The 24,132-nt window shown below is 41.6% G+C and overlaps 1 protein-coding gene across 1 annotated transcript; it reads left to right on the forward strand.

Moving 5' to 3' along the window:
* The first annotated feature begins 883 nt into the window (after window positions 1–883).
* Window positions 884–22,469, forward strand: asf1ba (anti-silencing function 1Ba histone chaperone). Its single transcript, XM_061982116.1, has 4 exons — window positions 884–1,376; window positions 13,855–13,970; window positions 14,036–14,212; window positions 21,891–22,469. Exons 1-4 carry the CDS (start codon window positions 1,268–1,270, stop codon window positions 22,080–22,082), a joined length of 594 nt encoding a protein of 197 aa, XP_061838100.1. The 5' UTR covers window positions 884–1,267; the 3' UTR covers window positions 22,083–22,469.
* The last annotated feature ends 1,663 nt before the right edge of the window (window positions 22,470–24,132 follow it).

The raw sequence follows: 24,132 nt of genomic DNA on the forward strand, positions 1-24,132 counted from the left end.
TGGACTCTCACACTATTATGTTAGATCCACTATGGACTGGACTCTCACTATTATGTTAGATCCACTATGGACTGGACTCTCATACTATTATGTTAGATCCACTATGGACAGGACTCTCACACTATTATGTTAGATCCACTATGGACTGGACTCTCACAATATTATGTTAGATCCACTATGGACTGGACTCTCACACTATTATGTTAGATCCACTATGGACTGGACTCTCACAATATTATGTTATATCCACTATGGACTGGACTCTCACTATTATGTTAGATCCACTATGGACTGGACTCTCACAATATTATGTCAGACCCACTCGACATCCATTGCATTCGGTCTCCCCTAGAGGGGGGGTGGGGGGGTTACCCACATATGCAGTCCTCTCCAAGGTTTCTCATAGTCATTCACATCGACGTCCCACTGGGGTGAGTTTTTCCTTGCCCTTGTGTGGGCTTTGTACCGAGGATGTCGTTGTGGCTTGTGCAGCCCTTTGAGACACTCCTGATTTAGGGCTATATAAATAAACATTGATTGATTGATACTTTGAGACAAGAGCTATAGTGATGCATGCTTGGTTATGCTTTAAAGTCATATCCAACAATTATGACAACGACTTTTTACTGTCAACTTAGTTTTATTTTTTAATGATTGTGCCTCTGCATTTTTTCAACGCAAAAAAATGTGCCTTGGCTCAAAAAAGGTTGAAAAACACTGAGCTAGGGAATAAAAGAACTACACTACCCAGCATGCAACAGTAGCGACGAGCATGCGCGGTAGCCCCGTGAAGTGTGGTTTTATGTCGCCATTCCGGCAGCTAGAATGTGGTTATGAGCACTGCTGCGTGAGTAAACGTTGAGAAGTCGTCTGCATTATTTACAAGTTATTATTACAATTTATTACAATGATTATTTACAATTAGACAGACAACACACACGCTCCTCCACCAGGGGACGCCAATTGAAGTAACCGGATGTTAACGGCTTGCCGTCTTCCGGCGCACGGCATTGTGGGTAGGTTGTCAAAGCGGCGGGAGTATAATACTCAAAACATTTCTGTTGTTCAAAAAAAAGATTCATTTTTGGGGTATTATGCGACATACTTTAGTGCATTGTGTCGTCTGAGTCGCATTTAGAAGCCATTCCAGTGGTCAAGGTGAAGACAAAAGTGAGTTTGTCTTCATTTCAAGCTCCCCCCCCCCGTAAAAAAAGAGCTTTGAAGCGGCTGTGTGTGGACTTAGCATCGTGCTAGCTGGCGGGCAACAATGGCGAAAGTGCAGGTGTTAAATGTGGCCGTCTTGGACAACCCCAGCCCCTTTGGGAACCCCTTCCAGTTCGAAATCACCTTCGAGTGCATGGAAGACCTGCCCGAAGGTGAGTAAATACCACTTAAGTGTCCTGTTGTCGCTATAAATGACTTAACTGCTAACGTTCACAGGCGGTTACATACAAGTGAGTCCGCCAGTCTCTGCACAGCCTGCAAGTTTGCGACTTCTCCCACTTGGAAATGTCTGAAATGTGCATCAAAGATGTATTTTCACTGTTAGAGACATCATCTAAAAAAGAAAAATCCGGAAATCATATTGTATGATTTTTTTTTTTTAATTGTATGATTTATTTGTATGTTACTGTCAATCAATCAATCGATCAATCAATGAGACGAGTGTCTCAAAGGGCTGCACAATTCACAACGACATCCTCGGCTCAGATCCCACACCAGGGCAAGGAAAAACTCACCCCAATGAGACAATGAGAAACCTTGGAGAGGACCGCAGATATGGGAGGGTGTGAGAGTCCAGTCCATAGTGGATCTAAAATAATAGTGAGAGTCCAGTCCATAGTGGATCTAACATAATAGTGAGTCAAGTCCATAGTGGATCTAACATAATAGTGAGTCAAGTCCATAGTGGATCTAACATAATAGTGAGAGTCCAGTCCATAGTGGATCTAACATAATAGTGAGTCAAGTCCATAGTGGATCTAACATAATAGTGTGAGTCCTGTCCATAGTGGATCTAACATAATAGTGAGAGTCCAGTCCATAGTGGATCTAACATAATAGTGAGTCAAGTCCATAGTGGATCTAACATAATAGTAAGAGTCCAGTCCATAGTGGATCTAACATAATAGTAAGAGTCCAGTCCATAGTGGATCTAACATAATAGTGAGAGTCCTGTCCATAGTGGATCTAACATAATAGTGAGAATCCAGTCCATAGTGAATCTAACATAATAGTGTGAGAGTCCAGTCCATAGTGGATCTAACATAATAGTGAGGGTCCAGTCCACAGTGGATCTAACATAATAGTGTGAGTCCAGTCCATAGTGGATCTAACATAATAGTGAGAGTCCAGTCCATAGTGGATCTAACATAATAGTGAAGGTCCAGTCCATAGTGGATCTAACATTATAGTTTGAGAGTCCAGTCCATAGTGGATCTAACATAATAGTGAGAGTCCAGTCCATAGTGGATCTAACATAATAGTGTGAGAGTCCAGTCCACAGTGGATCTAACATAATAGTGTGAGTCCTGTCCATAGTGGATCTAACATAATAGTGAGAGTCCAGTCCATAGTGGATCTAACATAATAGTGTGAGTCAAGTTCATAGTGGATCTAACATAATAGTGTGAGTCCTGTCCATAGTGGATCTAACATAATAGTGAGAGTCCAGTCCATAGTGGATCTAACATAATAGTGTGAGTCCAGTCCACAGTGGATCTAACATAATAGTGTGAGTCCTGTCCATAGTGGATCTAACATAATAGTGAGAGTCCAGTCCATAGTGGATCTAACATAATAGTGTGAGAGTCCAGTCCATAGTGGATCTAACATTATAGTGTGAGAGTCCAGTCCATAGTGGATCTAACATAATAGTGTGAAAGACCAGTCCATAGTGGATCTAACATAATATTGTGAGAGTCCAGTCCATAGTGGATCTAACATAATAGTGTGAGAGTCCAGTCCATAGTGGATCTAACATAATAGTGTGAGAGTCCAGTCCATAGTGGATCTAACATAATAGTGTGAGAGTCCAGTCCATAGTGGATCTAACATAATAGTGTGAGAGTCCAGTCCATAGTGGATCTAACATAATAGTGTGAGAGTCCAGTCCATAGTGGATCTAACATAATAGTGTGAGAGTCCAGTCCATAGTGGATCTAACATAATAGTGTGAGAGTCCAGTCCATAGTGGATCTAACATAATAGTGTGAGTCCTGTCCATAGTGGATCTAACATTATAGTGAGAGTCCAGTCCATAGTGGATCTAACATAATAGTGTGAGAGTCCAGTCCATAGTGGATCTAACATAATAGTGAGAGTCCAGTCCATAGTGGATCTAACATAATAGTGAAGGTCCAGTCCATAGTGGATCTAACATAATAGTGTGAGAGTCCAGTCCATAGTGGATCTAACATAATAGTGTGAGAGTCCAGTCCATAGTGGATCTAACATAATAGTGTGAGAGTCCAGTCCATAGTGGATCTAACATAATAGTGTGAGAGTCCAGTCCATAGTGGATCTAGCATAATAGTGTGAGAGTCCAGTCCATAGTGGATCTAGCATAATAGTGTGAGAGTCCAGTCCATAGTCGATCTAACATAATAGTGAGTCAAGTCCATAGTGGATCTGACATAATAGTGTGAGAGTCCAGTCCATAGTGGATCTAACATAATAGTGTGAGAGTCCAGTCCATAGTGGATCTAACATAATAGTGTGTGAGTCCTGTCCATAGTGGATCTAACATAATAGTGAGAGTCCAGTCCATAGTGGATCTAACATAATAGTGAGAGTCCAGTCCATAGTGGATCTAACATAATAGTGATAGTCTAGTCCATAGTGGATCCAACATAATAGTGAAGGTCCAGTCCATAGTGGATCTAACATAATAGTGTGAGAGTCCAGTCCATAGTGGATCTAACATAATATTGAGAGTCCAGTCCATAGTGGATCTAACATACCGTATTTTCCGCACTATAAGGCGCACCTAAAAACCACAAATTTTCTCAAAAGCTAACAGTGCGCCTTATAACCCGGTGCGCTTTATTACGATTCATTTTCATAAAGTTTAGGTCTCGCAACTACGGTAAACAGCCGCCATCTTTTTTCCCCGTAGAAGAAGCGCGCGGTGCATGCTGGGATATGTGACGTTTCATTTCCATTTGTGTGTTTATGTAAAGACCCCAAATGGCTCCTATTAAGTGTGTTGTCTGTCTAATTATAAATAATGCAGACGAGGCGTGTTAACTGAGTTCTCAACGTTTACTCACAGCGTGCTCATAACCACATTCTAACTGCCAGCATACAACATCGCTTCTCAGGGCTACCGCGCATGCTCGTAACTATCGTTGCATGCTGGGTAGTGTAGTTGTTATATTTGCTAGCTCATAACAGCACATTGAGAGACACGCTTACGCGCTTAATTCAATACTCGCCGTCATTCCGGGTGGATTGACAAAAGACCTCCAGCCGCTAGATATTGGTGTCAACAGGGCATTCGAAGCTAGACTGCTAACTGCGTGGGAACAATGGAAGACAGAAGGCGAACACACCTTCACTAAGACGAGGAGGCAGCGCCAGACGACGCCAACGTCTGCCAGTGGATCGTAAATTTGCCCAACTTTTCACTTCGGACACCGAAGACGAAGGATTTACGAATGAAGAATAACTTCAGAAAGTGAGCGCTATGTTTATTTTGTGTGTTGTGACATTAACGTTCGAGCAACATTATGTTGCTATTGCTCTGCACTATTTTGAATTTTACTATGTTTGTGATTGCACATTTGCGTACATTTTGGGAGTGAACAGAGTTGTTAGAACGCTGGTTTTTAATATATTATTAAAGTTTGACTGACCTATCTGACTGTTTTTTTGACATTCCCTTTAGCGCAGCGTAGGCGCGGCTTATAGTCCGGGGCGGCTTATTGGTGGACAAAATTATGAAATATGTAATTCATAGAAGGTGCGGCTAATAATCCGGTGCGCCTTATAGTGCGGAAAATACGGTAATAGTGAGAGTCCAGTCCATAGTGGATCTAACATAATAGTGAAGGTCCAGTCCATAGTGGATCTAACATAATAGTGTGAGAGTCCAGTCCATAGTGGATCTAACATAATAGTGTGAGAGTCCAGTCCATAGTGGATCTAACATAATAGTGTGAGAGTCCAGTCCATAGTGGATCTAACATAATAGTGAGAGTCCAGTCCATAGTGGATCTAACATAATAGTGAAGGTCCAGTCCATAGTGGATCTAACATAATAGTGTGAGTCAAGTTCATAGTGGATCTAACATAATAGTGTGAGTCCTGTCCATAGTGGATCTAACATAATAGTGAGAGTCCAGTCCATAGTGGATCTAACATAATAGTGACTCAAGTCCATAGTGGATCTAACATACTATTGAGAGTCCAGTCCATAGTGGATCTAACATAATAGTGACTCAAGTCCATAGTGGATCTAACATAATAGTGAAGGTCCAGTCCATAGTGGATCTAACATAATAGTGAGAGTCCAGTCCATAGTGGATCTAACATAATAGTGAGAGTCCAGTCCACAGTGGATCTAACATAATAGTGTGAGTCCTGTCCATAGTGGATCTAACATAATAGTGAGAGTCCAGTCCATAGTGGATCTAACATAATAGTGTGAGAGTCCAGTCCATAGTGGATCTAAAATAATAGTGAGAGTCCAGTCCATAGTGGATCTAACATAATAGTGTGAGAGTCCAGTCCATAGTGGACCTAACATAATAGTGAGGGTCCAGTCCATAGTGGATCTAACATAATAGTGTGAGAGTCCAGTCCATAGTGGATCTAACATAATAGTGAGAGTCCAGTCCATAGTGGATCTAACATAATCGTGAAGGTCCAGTCCATAGTGGATCTAACATAATAGTGTGAGAGTCCAGTCCATAGTGGATCTAACATAATAGTGTGAGAGTCCAGTCCATAGTGGATCTAACATAATAGTGTGAGAGTCCAGTCCATAGTGGATCTAACATAATAGTGAGAGTCCAGTCCATAGTGGATCTAACATAATCGTGAAGGTCCAGTCCATAGTGGATCTAACATAATAGTGTGAGAGTCCAGTCCATAGTGGATCTAACATAATAGTGTGAGAGTCCAGTCCATAGTGGATCTAACATAATAGTGTGAGAGTCCAGTCCATAGTGGATCTAACATAATAGTGAGAGTCTAGTCCATAGTGGGGCCATCAGGAGACCATCCCGAGCGGAGACAGGTCAGCAGCGCAGAGATGTCCCCAACCAATGCACAGGCGAGCTGTCAGTCTACCTTAAAAGAAAGTCCACCTTTACCCCACAACTAATCACCCACCTACCACCCCTTTGAGCTCACTAAGGCCATGGCTACACTAGGGCTGCAACAACTAATCGATTATAAAAATAGTTGGCGATTAATTTAGTCATCGATTCCTTGGATCTGTGCTATGCGCAGAGGTTACTTTTTCTTTATTTATTTTTATTATTTATTTTTTTAATAAACCTTTATTTATAAACTGCAACATGTACAAACAGCAGAGAAACAATAATCAAAATGAGTATGGTGCCAGTATGCTGTTTTTTTCCCCCCTAATAAAATACTGGAAAGGATAGAAATGTAGTTTGTCTCTTTTATCCGATTATTAATGTATTAATCAAAGTAATAATCGACAGATTAATCGATTATCAAATTAGTTGTTAGTTGCAGCCCTAGTCTACACTAAGCCGGATAACACCTTAAACCAGGCCTGGGCAATTATTTTGACTCGGGTCGGGGGCCAAATTTAGAGGAAAAAAATGTGTCTGGGGGCCGGTATATCTGATTTTTAGGAGCACTAAAACAAAACCTCACAATAATGTTTGATTGAATGCTAAAAACGTTATGACAGACCGCCTTAAAAAACGGAATGGAATTTTAAATTTTTTTAACTTAATGAGACACCCAGAATGTACGTGTAAATAAAGAATGTGGGATTTACAATATTAACTATGAAGGATAAAACACTGAATATTGACAACATGTGAACGTCACACCCCCCTCTCCATTCACATATTTTACAGCACAACGCAACAAAAATGCAACAAACACAGCGAAATATGAACGTGAAGGGTAAAAAAAAAAAACTTACTATCTGATACATCTGATATATCACTAAGCTTTCGAACTTTGTTGTAAGAATCTCCTTCCGAGTCTGTCCCTTACACCCGCATTTCAGGCTGGCCGCTCTGGAAACGATCTCCACCCACACTGCTTGGTGCCTCGTCTGAGCTGCTGTGACCCAGTTAAAAATTAAAGTAGCAATGATTGTGACACACACACACACACTAGGTGTGGCAAATTTATTCTCTGCATTTGACCCATCACCCTTGATCACCCTCTGGGAGGTGAGGGGAGCAGTGGGCAGCAGCAGTGGCCACGCCCGGGAATATTTTTTGGTGATTTAACCCCCACTTAGATGACCATAGTAACTAGTATAACATGCAAAAGCGCAGATTCCAACCATTGAAATACTTTGTATAGTTGAAGACTTACGGTCATTAGAAAACATCAATCAATCAATGTTTATTTACCGTATTTTCCGCACCATAAGGCGCCCTGGGTTAAAAGCCGCGCCTTCAATGAACGGCATATTTCAAAACTTTGTCCACCTATAAGCCGCCCGGTGTTGTAAGCCGCATCTAACTGCGCTAAAGGAATGTCAAAAAAACAGTCAGATAGGTCAGTCAAACTTTAATAATATATTAAAAACCAGCGTTCTAACAACTCTGTTCACTCCCAAAATGTACGCAAATGTGCAATCACAAACATACGTATATCAACATGGACAGAGCTGCGTGAAAAAAGCCACCCGGCCTCTTCGCGTAAACTTAAACTTACCTTAACCACTCGCTCATCTTTTCTTCATCCATCCCTTCGAGTTAGCTTTTATGATGACGCCGGCTGGAAAGGTCTCTTTTGGCAAGGTCTTCCTTTTGAATATCACCATGGGTGGAAGTTTCTGGCCATTAGCATGGCAAGCTAGAACCACAGTGAAGGATGACTTCTCATTCCCTGTGGTGCGAATATTCACCGTACGTGCTCCCGTTGTATCCACAGTGCGTTTCACAGGAATATCAGTTGCTGTGAAATAGTAATCCGTGTGTGGATGGAGAGATTGCGTCTTTTCATGAACCGGATCCCTGACGCTTAGTAGGAGCCATTTTGTGGTCTTTACAGATGTAAACACACAAAGGAAATGAAACGTACGGTGATATCCGCACGCTTTTTCTTCTTCTACGCGGGCGGGTGGTTGCTTACAGTAGAAGAAGAAGCGCTTCCTGTTCTATGGGGGCGGGTGCTTACCTTGGCGGTTGCTTGCGTAGAAGAAGAAGCGCTTCCTGTTCTACCGGGAAAAAAGATGGCGGCTGTTTACCGAAGTTGCGAGATCGAAACTTTATGAAAATGAATCGTAATATTAATCCATATATAAAGCGCACCGGGTTAAAAGCCGCACTGTCAGCTTTTGAGTAAATTTGTGGTTTTTAGGTGCGGCTAATAGTGCGGAAAATACGGTATATAGCCCTAAATCACAAGTGTCTCAAAGGGCTGCACAAGCCACAACGACATCCTCGGTACAAAGCCCACATAAGGGCAAGGAAAAACTCACCCCAGTGGGACGTCGATGTGAATGACTATGAGAAACCTTGGAGAGGACCGCATATGTGGGTAACCCCCCCCCCCCCCCCCTCGAGGGGAGACCGAAAGCAATGGATGTCGAGTGGGTCTGACCTAATATTGTGAGAGTCCAGTCCATAGTGGATCCAACATAATAGTAAGAGTCCAGTCCATAGTGGGGCCAGCAGGAAACCATCCCGAGCGGAGACGGGTCAGCAGCGCAGAGATGTTCCCAGCCGATGCACAGGCGAGCGGTCCACCCCGGGTCCCGACTCTGGACAGCCAGCACTTCATCCATGGCCACCGGACCTGTGCCCCCCCTCCTCCACAAGGAAAAGGGGAGCAAAGGAGAAAAGAAAAGAAACGGCAGATCAACTGGTCTAACAGGGGGATATTTAAAGGCTAGAGTATACAAATGAGTTTTAAGATGGGACTTACCGGTAAATGCTTCTACTGCGGTAGCATCTCTAACTGTTACCGGGAGGGCATTCCATAGTACTGGAGCCCCAATAGAAAACACTCTATAGCCCGCAGACTTTTTTTGGGCTCTGGGAATCACTAATAAGCCGGAGTTCTTTGAAGGCAGATTTCTTGCCGGGACATATGGTACAATACAATCGACAAGATAGGACGGAGCTAGACCGTGTAGTATTTTATACGTAAGTAGTAAAACCTTAAAGTCACATCTTAAGTGCACAGGAAGCCAGTGCAGGTGAGCCAGTATAGGCGTAATATGATCAAACTTTCTTGTTCTTGTCAAAAGTCTAGCAGCCGCATTTTGTACCAATTGTAGTCTTTTAATGCTAGACATAAGGAGACCCGAAAATAATACGTTACAGTAGTCGAGACGAGACGTAACGAACGCATGAATAATGATCTCAGCGTCGCTAGTGGATAAAATAGAACAAATTTTAGCGATATTACGGAGATGAAAGAAGGCCGTTTTAGTAACACTCTTAATGTGTGATTCAAAGGAGAGAGTTGGGTGGAAGATAATACCCAGATTCTTTACTGATTCGCCTTGTGTAATTGTTTGGTTGTCAAATGTCAAGGTGGTATTATTAAATAAATGTCGGTGTTTAGCAGGACCGATAATCAGCATTTCCGTTTTCTTGGCGTTGAGTTGCAAGAAGTTAGCGGACATCCATTGTTTAATTTCATTAAGACACGCCTCCAGCTGACTACAATCCGGCGTGTTGGTCAGCTTTAGGGGCATGTAGAGTTGGGTGTCATCAGCATAACAATGAAAGCTAACACCGTATTTGCGTATGATGTCGCCTAGCGGCAGCATGTAAATACTAAAGAGTGCAGGGCCAAGAACCGAACCCTGAGGAACTCCGCACGTTACCTTAACATAGTCCGAGGTCACATTATTATGGGAGACGCATTGCATCCTGTCAGTAAGATAAGAGTTAAACCACGACAAAGCTAAGTCTGACATACCAATACGTGTTTTGATACGCTCTAATAAAATATTATGATCGACGGTATCAAAAGCAGCGCTAAGATCAAGAAGCAGCAACATAGATGACGCATCAGAATCCATCGTTAGCAGTAGATCATTAGTCATTCACTGCACATCATAATGGCAGCTACACTTTCCATGTTAAAGATCTAAAAAAATTATTTGGGAATGTCCGGCGGGCCAGATTGAAAAGCTTAACGGGTCGCATGTGGCCCCCGGGCCTTAATTTGCCCAGGTCTGCCTTAAACGAATAATTATTTAGCCTAAACCCCATTTCAGTCACACTAAACCAGCATTTAAGGTCCGCCTCCTCGGACACATTTTTACACTTTGTCTATTTCTTGAATCTCCGGCTCTTAGCTTTGTATGGACTCATTGATCGTTTGCAAACTGAGTTCGGAGAGGAAGTGACGCCAGAAAGACCGCGCCCCGCACAGGAAGTGACGTCAGAAAGAACGCGCCACAGCCAGCTTCATAACAACCGGAGCTAACCACTGGAAAGATGGAGGCGAGTCATCCAGACATGCCCGTGTTTCTCCTTCTTCTACATGTACAAACGCTTGTGTAAATCACACATGAATACCTTAAGAGAAAGCCATTGCAGCTATCTGGGATACAACACTTCTCAGACGGCAAGAGAACTTTCCAATGTCCAAGTCAGCTGTGATTCTACTTAGCGAAAAACTTTGTCCATTTGTCGAAGGAGAGTCAACGAGAATGCGAACTCCCGTGGATGTGATTTAAAAAAAAAAAGGTAGCGTGTGCTTTGTATTACCTGGCCGTCGAGGGAAAACTACGGAAAACAGCGAAGGCGTTTGGACTGGCAAAGCAGACTGTATCAGTTATTGTCCGCCATGTATGTCGCGGACTCAACGTCTAGGTCCAGAGTATATAAAGTCACCAAAAAGGAATGGACAATGAAGGTGAAGGCAAAAGAGTGACCAGATATCTACATCCCTAGTTTGATTGATGTCAAATGTTCTTTATCACTTTGTTTACGTGTCTAATAAAGATTTGATTAATTTATGATGGCTCAGGTGTGATTCACTACATTAGCGCCCCACAGCACACTGGATTCCAGTTCATTGAAATACCACAACACTGGATATTGTTCAGATAAGTTACATTTAGGAACTTGCACACAAAGCAACACTGGAGGTGACTATGACGTGCGCTTTTTTCGCGCATGCGTACTAGGTCGCTTTGCGCCGGCGGACGAAGGGGGTCTTAAACGGTGGCATTGTTGTGTGTGGACACGGATAAGGTTAGGTTGGATTTACCCTGGATAACCTTAGTGTAGACGGGGCCTAAAGTCACCTGTGCAGCCCACAGTCAGTCAAGGTCCAACTGCTACCATGGGCAAGACCAAAGAGCTGTCAAAAGAGACCAGAGCTCAAAATTGTAGAGTTCCACAAAGCTGGAAAAGGTTATAGGACAATTGGGAAGCAGCTTGGTGAGAATAGATCCACTGTTGCAGCAAATGTTAGAACATGGAAGAGGCTAAACATGACTGCTAATCTACCTCGGACTGGGGCTCCATGTAAGATCTCTTCTCGTCCAAAGCAAAGGGGACAGGACGACAGTTGTATTCCGGAAGGGATGAACGGGGCCATGTATTGAGAGATTTTGGCCAAAAACCTCCTTCCCTCAGTCAGAGTATTGAAGATGGGTCGTGGCTGAGTCTTCCAACATGACAATTACAGCCAGGATAACCAAGGAGTGGCTCCATACCAAGCATATTAAGGTTCTGGAGTGGCCTAGCCAGTCTCCAGACCTAAATCCAATAGAAAATCTTTGGAGGGAGCTGAAACTTTGTGTTGCTTAGCCACAGCCCCGAAACCTGACAGATCTAGATAAGATTTGTGTGGAGGAGTGGGCCAAAATCCCTGTTGCCGTGTGTGCAAACCTGATGAAGAACTATATTTGACTTTGGCACTCAATATTAACACTGATGCAAATACATATGAATCCCAGTAACACAAATAAATCATTAAAAAAAATCATACAATGTGATTTCCGGATTTTTCTTTTTAGATGATGTCTCTAACTGGAAATACATCTATGATGAACATTTCAGACCTCTCCCTAATTTCTAAGTGTGAGAACTTGCAAAATTGCAGGGTGTGCAAATACTTGTGGACCTCACTGTAGCTTTAATTACTCACAGTTGATGTTAAGAGTGCTAATACATACCTGCCAACTACTCCGGTTTTCCCGTACTTAGTACGGTTTTCATCAACCTATTCCGGGTTACGGTTGCAGTGATAAAAAATACGGTTTTTCATTAATTAAATTATTTATTTTTTTAAAGTTTTATTCACGAAATCGCGTAACAACAATCACAATCGACACTGCTTCCCGTAACTTCCTATCGAGCCATTCCGAATGCCATGCGGGAGGCTATTTATAGCACCGCTGCCAAGCACGAGGCACCTGTTGCCCATTGTTTCCAAACGAGCGAACGATCATGGAATCAGCCGGAGAAAAATCGCAAACGAGTCTTAAACCGAAAAGAAAACTGCAGTCATTCCGTGAAGAATATTCAAAAGCCTATCCGGGAATAATTATCCGTTCCAAAAAGGGTGAAAACTACGCGAATTGCACCTTGAGCAGACAAGATTTTTCGATCGGACACGGAGGAATTAGCGATGTAAAAGACCACGTTGGGACAAAAAAACACAAGTCTAATGTCGTTGCTAAATTTGGATTTTAGCCACAAAAAGGTAATGACACCAATGTTATCTATTGGAATTGTTTAGTACTGTTATACTGTTAAAAGTGTTTATACTATTTATGCTTTCAAGTCCAAGTTGAAGAAATCTTGTTAAATGTTGACAGCATAACTACCAAAATACAGAAGTATGTCCTTAATATTTTTGCAGTGCTATTTCTGTTGAAAAGTTAAAATGATTACATTAGAGATGTGATGTGCCACTTTTCAAGTGTCTGATGGCTTAAATTAATTTTCATTAATCTTTCATATTTTGAATTCTTTTGAAAGGCTTACAAAAAAACGACATTTGAATTGTAATTCCATGCTATTGACAGGACTATTAATTTTAATGAAGTTAGCTTACCATGTTTACAGTATGATAATTGTGATAGAAATGTGAATTTTAGGCACAGAATATTTTTTACAATTGAACAAGGCAGTAGATTATACAAGCTTGGACAGAAAGTTAATAATGACACCAATTTTTTTTTTAATGCAATTGTTTAGTACTGTTTTACCATTTGTTTACTGTAAAAGGTGTTTATACTGTTCAATTAACAAATTGAAGTCTTGTGAAAGGTTGACAGGATAACTGGCATTAACTGTCAAAATAATTTCAAACTATTGAAGTTAGCTTACAGAATAAACATGTCAATCAACCCATATGATTTTTGCTGTAATATTTTTTGTTTTGAAAAGTCACTGTGACTGATAGAAAAGTGATGGTTTTAGCAACATTTTAACCTGTCTGAATGCAATCAATCATTTTGCGTCGGGGGGCGATGAACCCCCCACCAGGACTTTGTCCTGGACCTACCGGGGCCTGCGGCCCCTGGACCCTGGCTACTAGGTTTTTCTGATTTCAAAAGTTGGCAGGTATGCTAATACTCCCTAAGGCACACTGAAAATATTTAAACCTGCACTTTGTGTCCTTTTGGTCCCTGATTATTTTCGTCAGTCTTCTATGGTGAATGACACCTTCCATGCTTGATTAATGTGAAGTCACTTCCTGTTTTGACAGACTTGGAGTGGAAGATCATCTATGTGGGCTCAGCGGAGAGCGAAGAGTATGATCAAGTCCTGGATTCCGTCCTGGTTGGACCGGTACCCGCTGGACGACATATGTTTGTCTTTCAGGTAGTAGTAAATGTACTATATTGTTGCTGTCAGGATGTTGTTGATATCCAGCCAAACCCCAACAGGCTGATGCACCGAACACTGGGTTGATCCCGGAGAGCGATGCTGTTGGTGTCACCGTGGTACTCATCACCTGCACGTACCGTGGCCAAGAGTTCATTCGCATCGGTTACTATGTGAACAACGAGTACACAGACCCGGAGCTTCGGGAGAACCCACCCATCAAGCCAGACTACACTCAGGTTAGACCTTCGACAGTTGACTTTTGGGCCAATTCTAAATTGTGTTTATGTTGTTAGGTTTAATTTGAGCAAAATTCACACTTTTCTGCCTGTAGCAAGTTCTGAAATTGCCTCAATGAGTTATTAATTAAGGTAATTAGTAGAGCTGAAACGATTCCTCGAGTAATTTGATTACAAAATATATTCGCTGCCTCGAGGCGTCAAGTTTTTGTTTTTGTTTTTTTAAAGGGGAACATTATCACAATTTCAGAAGGGTTAAAACCATTAAAAATCAGTTCCCAGTGGCTTATTTTATTTTTCGAAGTTTTTTTCAAAATTTTACCCATCATGCAATATCCCTAAAAAAAGCTTCAAAGTGCCTGATTTTAACCATCGTTATAAACACCCGTCCATTTACCTGTGACGTCCAGAGGTGGGTAGAGTAGCCAGAAATTGTACTCAAGTAAGAGTACTGTTACTTTAGAGATTTATTACTCAAGTAAAAGTAAGGAGTAGTCACCCAAATATTTACTTGAGTAAAAGTAAAAAGTATGTTGTGAAAAAACTACTCAAGTACTGAGTAACTGATGAGTAACATACACACACATATCATATATATATATATATATATATATATATATATATATATATATATATATATATATATATATATATATATATATATATATATATATATATATACATACACACATACATATATATATATATATATATATATACATATATATATATATATACACACATTTATATATATACATATACGGTACATATATATATATATATATATATATATACACATATATATATATATATATATACAGTATATAATTTATATTTATTTATTTTGCTGTTTTTGTTTACATGTTAAAGGTGTTTTAATGAATATACATGCATGTTTAACACATATAGATTCCTTTCTTTCATGAAGACAAGAATATAAGTTGGTGTATTACCTGATTCTGATAACTTGCATTGATTGTAATCAGACAGTATAGTGCTGATAGCGTCCACGTTTTCAAATGGAGGAGAAAAAAAGTTCCTCCTTTCTGTCTAATACCACATGAAAGTGGTTGGTTTTTGGCATCTTATTTGTCCAGCTTCCATATTCGTTTTTATACACGTTACAAGAAATACATTGGCGGCAAACTCCGTAGCTTGCTAGCTTGTTTGCGCTGGCTTTCGGAGACTCTTGTTTTGAAAGCGCAGGTGCGATGGAGCGGCACTTTTATTGTGAAGACAGGAACTGTGCAGTCAGTCTTTAGGCTTTTGACGGGATGTACGGTTGAAATAAAAAAGTATCTTTTTTCCTTCACACTTTTGATTGATTGATTGAAACGTTTATTAGTAGATTGCACAGTACAGTACATATTCCGTACAATTGACCACTAAATGGTAACACCCCAATAAGTTTTTCAACTTGTTTAAGTCAGGTCATGTGACCGCCTGGCTCTGTTTGATTGGTCCAACGTCACCAGTGACTGCATCTGATTGGTGGAACGGAGTAAACGTCACCAGTGACTGTATTTGTTGAAACGCAGGCACTATGAAGGTCTGTCTGACAGACCAAAACAAACAAAGCGTGCATTAACAGATCGATAAAAATTAGTAGCGAGTAGCGAGCTGAATGTAGATAAAAGTAGTGTTTCTTCTCTATAAATATACTCAAGTAAAAGTAAAAGTATGTTGCATTAAAACTACTCTTAGAAGTACAATTTATCCCAAAAGTTACTCAAGTAGATGTAATGGAGTAAATGTAGCGCGTTACTACCCACCTCTGGTGACGTCACACAGTGATGCCAATACAAACAAACAGCAAGCTATAGCGACATTAGCTTGGATTCAGACTCGGATTTCAGCGGCTTAAGCGATTCAACAGATTACGCATGTATTGAAATGGATGGTTGTAGTGTGGAGGCAGGTAGCGAAAACGAAATTGAAGAAGAAGCTGAAGCTATTGAGCCATATCGGTTTGAACCGTATGCAAGCGAAACCGACACGACAGCCAGCGACACGGGAGAAAGCGAGGACGAATTCGGCGATCGCCTTCTAACCAACGATTGGTATGTGTTTGTTTGGCATTAAAGGAAACTAACAACTATGAACTAGGTTTACAGCATATGAAATACATTTGGCAACAACATGCACTTTGAGAGTGCAGACAGCCCAATTTTCATCAACTAATATATTCTGTAGACATACCCTCATCCGCTCTCTTTTCCTGAAAGCTGATCTGTCCAGTCCAGTTGGAAATGCATCTGCTTTGAGTGTCGCAGGATATCCACACATTCTTGCCATCTCTGTCGTAGCATAGCTTTCGTCGGTAAAGTGTGCGGAACAAACGTCCAATTTCTTGCCACTTTCGCATCCGTCCCTGTTCGTGTTGTTACACCCTCCGACAACACACCGACGAGGCATGATGTCTCCAAGGTACGGAAAACAGTCGAAAAAACGGAAAATAACAGAGCTGATTTGACTCGGTGTTTGTAATGTGTTTGAGAAAATGACGGATTGCAACGTGACGTCATCGCTCCGAGAGCGAATAACAGAAAGGCGTTTAATTCGCCAAAATTCACCCATTTAGAGTTCGGAAATCGGTTAAAAAAATATATGGTCTTTTTTCTGCAACATCAAGGTATATATTGACGCTTACATAGGTCTGGTGATAATGTTCCCCTTTAAACGTTTAGTAGTCAAAGCTCATGTTTCCCACAGACTGTTTAGGTGTTGCACAGCGTGTTTACGTCAGATCATACGCCCCCTGCGCTACACAACACCGTTCCTTTAAATACGCTTGAGTTTAGTCAACTTTTTCGCCGACAAAATCCGCAATGGCAGACGCCGCAGAAAGCAGAGGACAAGAGCCATAGCAAAACGAGGGAATTAAGAAGTGTCAAAAGTTGTCTAAGGTGTGGGAACACGTCACACTAAAATGGAAGGAAAACGCAGTAGTATGCAAACATTGCAAAGTGGAGCTGGCATACCACAATAGCACAAGTTCCACCTGTCGAGAAAGCATCCGATTTGAGGGACGTCCGGAGGCGAGGTAAGTCCTCTATTATCAAATGTAAACACAAAAGTTAATGTAAATGTTATTCATTATGATAACCAGGATGTGTTCTCTCACTCCCACCAAGTCATCAAATTTCGCCAAAAGGTGTTGAAAACTAACAACGCTATCCAAGCTGTCGTGTTCAATTAACCTTTCATTAGTAACCTGGTGAAAGTAGTCATGCAAAGTTATTCAAGTCATGCAAGCACATGCTACTTGGATAGTTTGCACTTGCACCCGCTATAGTCTCTGTAGCAGCGGTGGCCATTACGTCGATCGCGAGCTACCGGTCGGTCGTGGAGGATGTGTCAGTCGACCGCCAGCCAGGCATGAAAAGAAATTGACCTAAAAATGAGCTATCATAAATCTTCATACCTGCCAACTACTCCGGTTTTCCGGTAATTAGTACGGTTTTCATCAACCTATTCCGGGTTACGGTTGCAGTGATAAAAAATACGTTTTTTCATTAATTAAAAAAAAATTTTTTTTAAAGTTTTATTCACGAAATCGCGTAACAACAATGACAATCGACACTGCTTCCTGTAACTTCCTATCGAGCCATTCCGAATGCCATGCGCGAGGCTATTTATAGCACCGCTGCCAAGCACGAGGCACCAGTTGCCCATTGTTTCCAAACGAGCGAACGATCATGGAATCAGCCGGAGAAAAATCGCAAACGAGTCTTAAACCGAAAAGAAGACTGCAGTCATTCCGTGAAGAATATTCAAAAGCCTATCCGGGAATAATTATCCGTTCCAAAAAGGGTGAAAACTACGCGAATTGCACCTTGTGCAGACAAGATTTTTCGATCGGACACGGAGGAATTAGCGATGTAAAAGACCACGTTGGGACAAAAAAACACAAGTCTAATGCCGTTGCTAAATTTGGATTTTAGCCACAAAAAGGTAATGACACCAATGTTATCTATTGGAATTGTTTAGTACTGTTATACTGTTAAAAGTGTTTATACTATTTATGCTTTCAAGTCCAAGTTGAAGAAATCTTGTTAAATGTTGACAGCATAACTACCAAAATACAGAAGTATGTCCTTAATATTTTTGCAGTGCTATTTCTGTTGAAAAGTTAAAATGATTACATTAGAGATGTTATGTGCCACTTTTCAAGTGTCTGATTGCTTAAATTAATTGTCATTAATTTTTCATATTTTGAATTCTTTTGACAGGCTTACAAAAAAACTACATTTGAATTGTAATTCCATGCTATTGACAGGACTATTAATTTTAATGAAGTTAGTTTTCCATGTTTACAGTATGATAATTGTGATAGAAATGTGAATTTTAGCCACAGAATATTTTTTACAATTGAACAAGGCAGTAGATTATACAAGCTTGGACAGAAAGTTAATAATGACACCAATTCTTTTTTTAATGGAATTGTTTAGTACTGTTTTACCATTTGTTTACTGTAAAAAGTGTTTATAATGTTTATACTTTCAATGAACAAATTGAAGTCTTGTGAAAGGTTGACAGGATAACTGGCATTAACTGTCAAAATAATTTCAAACTATTGAAGTTAGCTTACAGAATAAACATGTCAATCAACCCATATGATTTTTGCTGTAATATTTTTGTTTTGAAAAGTCACTGTGACTGATAGAAAAGTGATGGTTTTAGCAACATTTTAACCTGTCTGAATGCAATCAATCATTTTGCGTTGGGGGCCTTCGCCCCCCTGAACCCCCCACCAGGACTTTGTCCTGGACCTACCGGGGCCTGCGGCCCCTGGACCCTGGCTACTAGGTTTTTCTGATTTCAAAAGTTGGCAGGTATGAATCTTCACTACGACGTCACTTTCATCACTTGATTGAACTTCAAGGCGCCCGAGGATCTTGTGAAATGACGCTGACTGCTGCCAGCTCAGTGTGAAGGAAAAAAGACACTTTTTTATTTCAACCGTACCTCCCGTCAAAAGCCTAAAGACTGACCGCACAGTTCCTGTCTTCACAATAAAAGTGCTGCTCCATCGCGCCTGCGCTAACAAAATAAGAGTCTCCGAAAGCCAGCGTAAACAAGCTAGCAAGCTACGGAGTTTGCCGCCAATGTATTTCTTGTAAATTGTATAAAAAGGAATAGGGATGTCCCGATCCGATATTTGGATCGGATCGGCTGCCGATATTTGCCAAAAATTGCGTATCGGCAAGGCATGGGAAAATGCCGATCCAGATCCAGTTTTAAAAAAAAAACTCCGGTCCGTGTTTTCCAACGCACCTATTTAAATAATACATTCCACTTTTCTGCTGCTCCCTAATTTCCGTTCCGCATTTTCCAGCACACCTTCAACACATCCACAATCCTCACGCAGTTGCTTTTAGCTGCTGGCATTACACGACAGGCTCTTCTCACTCTTTCCTGTGTCTCCCTCTCACAGACAGCGAGCGCACCTTCTTACACACGTCACATACTGTCACGACATACGTCACATACTGTCACGTCATACGTCACATACTGTCACGTCATACGTCACATACTGTCACGTCATACGTCACATACTGTCACGTCATACGTCACATACTGTCACGTCACACGTCACATACTGTCACGTCACACGTCACATACTGTCACGTCATACGTCACATACTGTCACGTCATACGTCACATACTGTCACGACACACGTCACATACTGTCACGTCATACGTCACATACTGTCACGTCACACGTCACATACTGTCACGTCATACGTCACATACTGTCACGTCATACGTCACATACTGTCACGACACACGTCACATACTGTCACGTCATACGTCACATACTGTCACGTCATACGTCACATACGTATACGTCATACGTCACATACTGTCACGTCATACGTCACATACTGTCACGTCATACGTCGTCATACGTCACATACTGTCACGTCATACGTCACATACTGTCACGTCATACGTCACATACGGTCACGTCATACGTCACATACGTATACGTCCTCTCCCAGCAGAGAGCGAGGTAGCGGCATGGCTAACGTTAGCTGTGATGCTAGCGCAGCCGCTAAGGTGCGCGCCTGCTCAAGCGTCCTCTGCGCACGGCAAATCTATGCCACGCACAAAATCAAATAAAAAAAATAAGCGCATAACAATTTTCGACACACGGACACGACAGAGACAACAGTTTTCGTCATCATTGTTCAAATATTGTGACGTCTGTCGAGACGCTTATCTCCATTCGGTGCCACACGTCCACACCATCAAAAATGGCAAAAATGTCCACATCAACACCGTATGAAAAAATGAGTGATTTTTTTAGTTGTGATTTTCTTCTCTGCATGAAAGTTTAAAAGTAGCATATATTAATGCAGTATGAAGAAGAATGTTTTAATGTAGACATGCAAGCCTTGAAAGAACATTTTGAAAATCAAGACTACATTTCCTGCAAATGGGTGCATTTCTACCCTATATTTTAACTTTAGATTTATTCTCATATCAAACTCTTTTGGCTGTCTTTTTGACACTTACATCCGGCGCCCCCCTCCACACCCTGGATTATAAATAATGTAAATAATTCAATGTGATTATCTTGTGTGATGACTGTATTATGATGATAGTATATATCTGATAGTACATATCTGTATCATGAATCAATTTAAGTGGACCCCGACTTAAACAAGTTGAAAAACTTATTGGGGTGTTACCATTTAGTGGTCAATTGTACGGAATATGTACTTCACTGTGCAATCTACTAATAAAAGTCTCAATCAATCAATCAAAACACATAGAATCATCATACTGCTGTGATTATATGCATCAAGTGTTCATTCAAGGCTAAGGCAAAATAACGAGATATATATTGTGTATCGCAATATGGCCTTAAAATATCGCAATATTAAAAAAAGGCCATATCGCCCAGCCCTAGTTCAATGATGCCATTTCTGTTTGTCATGTATAATTTTGTCTATTTTGTGTTTATCCTTGAATAAACAGGTCAGTTTCTTGTTACCAACCATTGTGTATTATTCAAACTCCCCTAATTCAGCTGGCTAGTTGTTATCAAGAGTACTAAAACCCTTTTCAACATGATTCTGACAACTAAGTAGGCTAAATAACTTTAAACTTTAATACATGCTCGGATAGGCCAGTATCGGTATCGGATCGGAAATGCAAAAACAATATCGGTATCGGATCGGAAGTGCAAAAACCTGGATCGGGACATCCCTAAAAAGGAATACGGAAGCTGGACAAATAAGATGCCAAAAACCAACCACTTTCATGTAGTATTAGACAGAAAGGAGGAACGTTTTTTCTCGTCCATTTGAAAATGTGGAGGTTATCATCACTACTGTCTGATTCCAATCAATGCAAGTCATCACAATCAGGTAATACACCAACTTATATTCTTGTCTTCATGAAAGAAAGGAATCTATATGTGTTAAACATGCATGTATATTCATTAAAACACCTTTAACATGTGAACAATAACGGCAAAATAAATAAATATAAATTATGTGTGTATGTGTGTGTGTGTGTGTGTGTAACACACCATGATGGCAATCAAATATCAGCTGTTTATTTCATCACTTTTGTGTAAAAAGCACATAGTTATTATATTTTTGTGTTGTCGCAGAAAATAAAGTGAAACATTTTCATGAATTGTGTGTATGTTGTCTCTTTTCAGCTCCAGAGAAACATCTTAGCATCAAACCCCCGCGTCACCCGATTCCACATTAACTGGGAAGGCTGCGCCGAGCGAATGGAAGATTCTGAAAATGTGGATCCGTCTTCAAACTCCATGCTGCCTCCATCTTGTCTTCCAGGCAAAGCTCCGCCCTTGGGAATACTTCCAGACAATTCCATGGACTGCTTATAGAGATGTCCCCAGTTTGTTTTGTTAAAAGAACCCTTGGGACATTGTCGCATTGTACAGATTTTTTTTGCCTTACAACTTCATTTCTTTCAAAGCTCTTCAACCATAAAGGCTTCAGATGAAGCAATATTAAAGTAGTTTTTACTCACGAGAGAGGAGATGCTCACAAGGGAAGTGAAAGCTTCCATTCACGCCAAGCGCAGTTGTGTCATGTCCGATGTCAGCAATAGTCCAATAAATGACAGGAGTTTGATCGTCTGATATTTTATTTTCACTATAGTTTGCACTTAAAATGTCTTTACTCACACTGACGGATGGGATTATTGTTGCTCCCTTCATGTTTTGGTTTTTCTCTGTTTTGGGTACAAATTAAAAACGTATTTGAATGCATTTGTGTGTTACAGATATTTGGAGTCATGTGTTTTTCTACACAAACTGGTAGCCAAGATGAACGGAAAAGGCATGAAAAGATGATTTAATGTCTTTAGTTTTCAATATTTACAGGAAATTGTTAAAACAATTACTCCCTAACAGCAATTAATACCTTTCATTTTCGCATTTGACTTTAAATACCCCGTGTCAACGTCACGACCCGTTATACTACTAGTGTGATACTACTCGCAAGGCTCGATAAAACTTGGCAATGATAACTGGGGGGGAAATGTAACCGCTTGTACCTCTTGGGGTCGCTGGAGCCTATCCCAGCTGTTGAAAAATGATATCATTTTATTCGTCAGATGTTTAATAAGACTGAACAATGATTGTGAGTGTGGATGTTTTTGTAAGGTCCTTTAATGCAGTGTTTTTCAATAGTGTGCCGCGGCACACTAAGATACAGTCTGGTGTGCCGTGGGAGATTATGTAATTTCACCTCCATCCATCCATCTTCTTCCGCTTATCCGAGGTCGGGTCGCGGGGGCAGCAGCTTAAGCAGGGAAGCCCAGACTTCCCTCTCCCCAGCCACTTCGTCCAGCTCTTCCTGTGGGACCCCGAGGCGTTCCCAGGCCAGCCGGGAGACATAGTCTTCCCAACGTGTCCTGGGTCTTCCCCGCGGCCTCCTACCGGTGGGACGTGCCCTAAACACCTCCCTAGGGAGGCGTTCGGGTGGCATCCTTACCAGATGCCCGAACCACCTCATCTGGCTCCTCTCCATGTGGAGGAGCAGCGGCTTTACTTTGAGCTCCTCCCGGATGGCAGAGCTTCTCACCCTATCTCTAAGGGAGAGACCCGCCACCCGGCGGAGGAAACTCATTTCGGCCGCTTGTACCCGTGATCTTGTCCTTTCGGTCATAACCCAAAGCTCATGACCATAGGTGAGGATGGGAACGTAGATCATACCGGTAAATTGAGAGCTTTGCCTTCCGGCTCAGCTCCTTCTTCACCACAACGGATCGATACAGTGTCCGCATTACTGAAGACGCCGCACCGATCCGCCTGTCGATCTCACGATCCACTCTTCCCCCACTCGTGAACAAGACTCCGAGGTACTTGAACTCCTCCACTTGGGGCAAGATCTCCTCCCCAACCCGGAGATGGCACTCCACCCTTTTCCGGGCGAGAACCATGGACTCGGACTTGGATGTGCTGATTCTCATCCCAGTCGCTTCACACTCAGCTGCGAACCGATCCAGTGAGAGCTGAAGATCCTGGCCAGATGAAGCCATCAGGACCACATCATCTGCAAAAAGCAGAGACCTAATCCTGCAGCCACCAAACCAGATCCCCTCAACGCCTTGACTGCGCCTAGAAATTCTGTCCATAAAAGTTATGAACAGAATCGGTGACAAAGGGCAGCCTTGGCGGAGTCCAACCCTCACTGGAAACGTGTCCGACTTACTACCGGCAATGCGGACCAAGCTCTGGCACTGATCATACAGGGAGCGGACTGCCACAATCAGACAGTCCGATACCCCATACTCTCTGAGCACTCCCCACAGGACTTCCCGAGGGACACGGTCGAATGCCTTCTCCAAGTCCACAAAACACATGTAGACTGGTTGGGCAAACTCCCATGCACCCTCAAGGACCCTGCCGAGAGTATAGAGCTGGTCCA

The sequence above is a fragment of the Nerophis lumbriciformis genome, linkage group LG24 (assembly GCF_033978685.3).
Source record: "Nerophis lumbriciformis linkage group LG24, RoL_Nlum_v2.1, whole genome shotgun sequence".
NCBI classification, from domain to species: Eukaryota; Metazoa; Chordata; class Actinopteri; order Syngnathiformes; family Syngnathidae; genus Nerophis; species Nerophis lumbriciformis.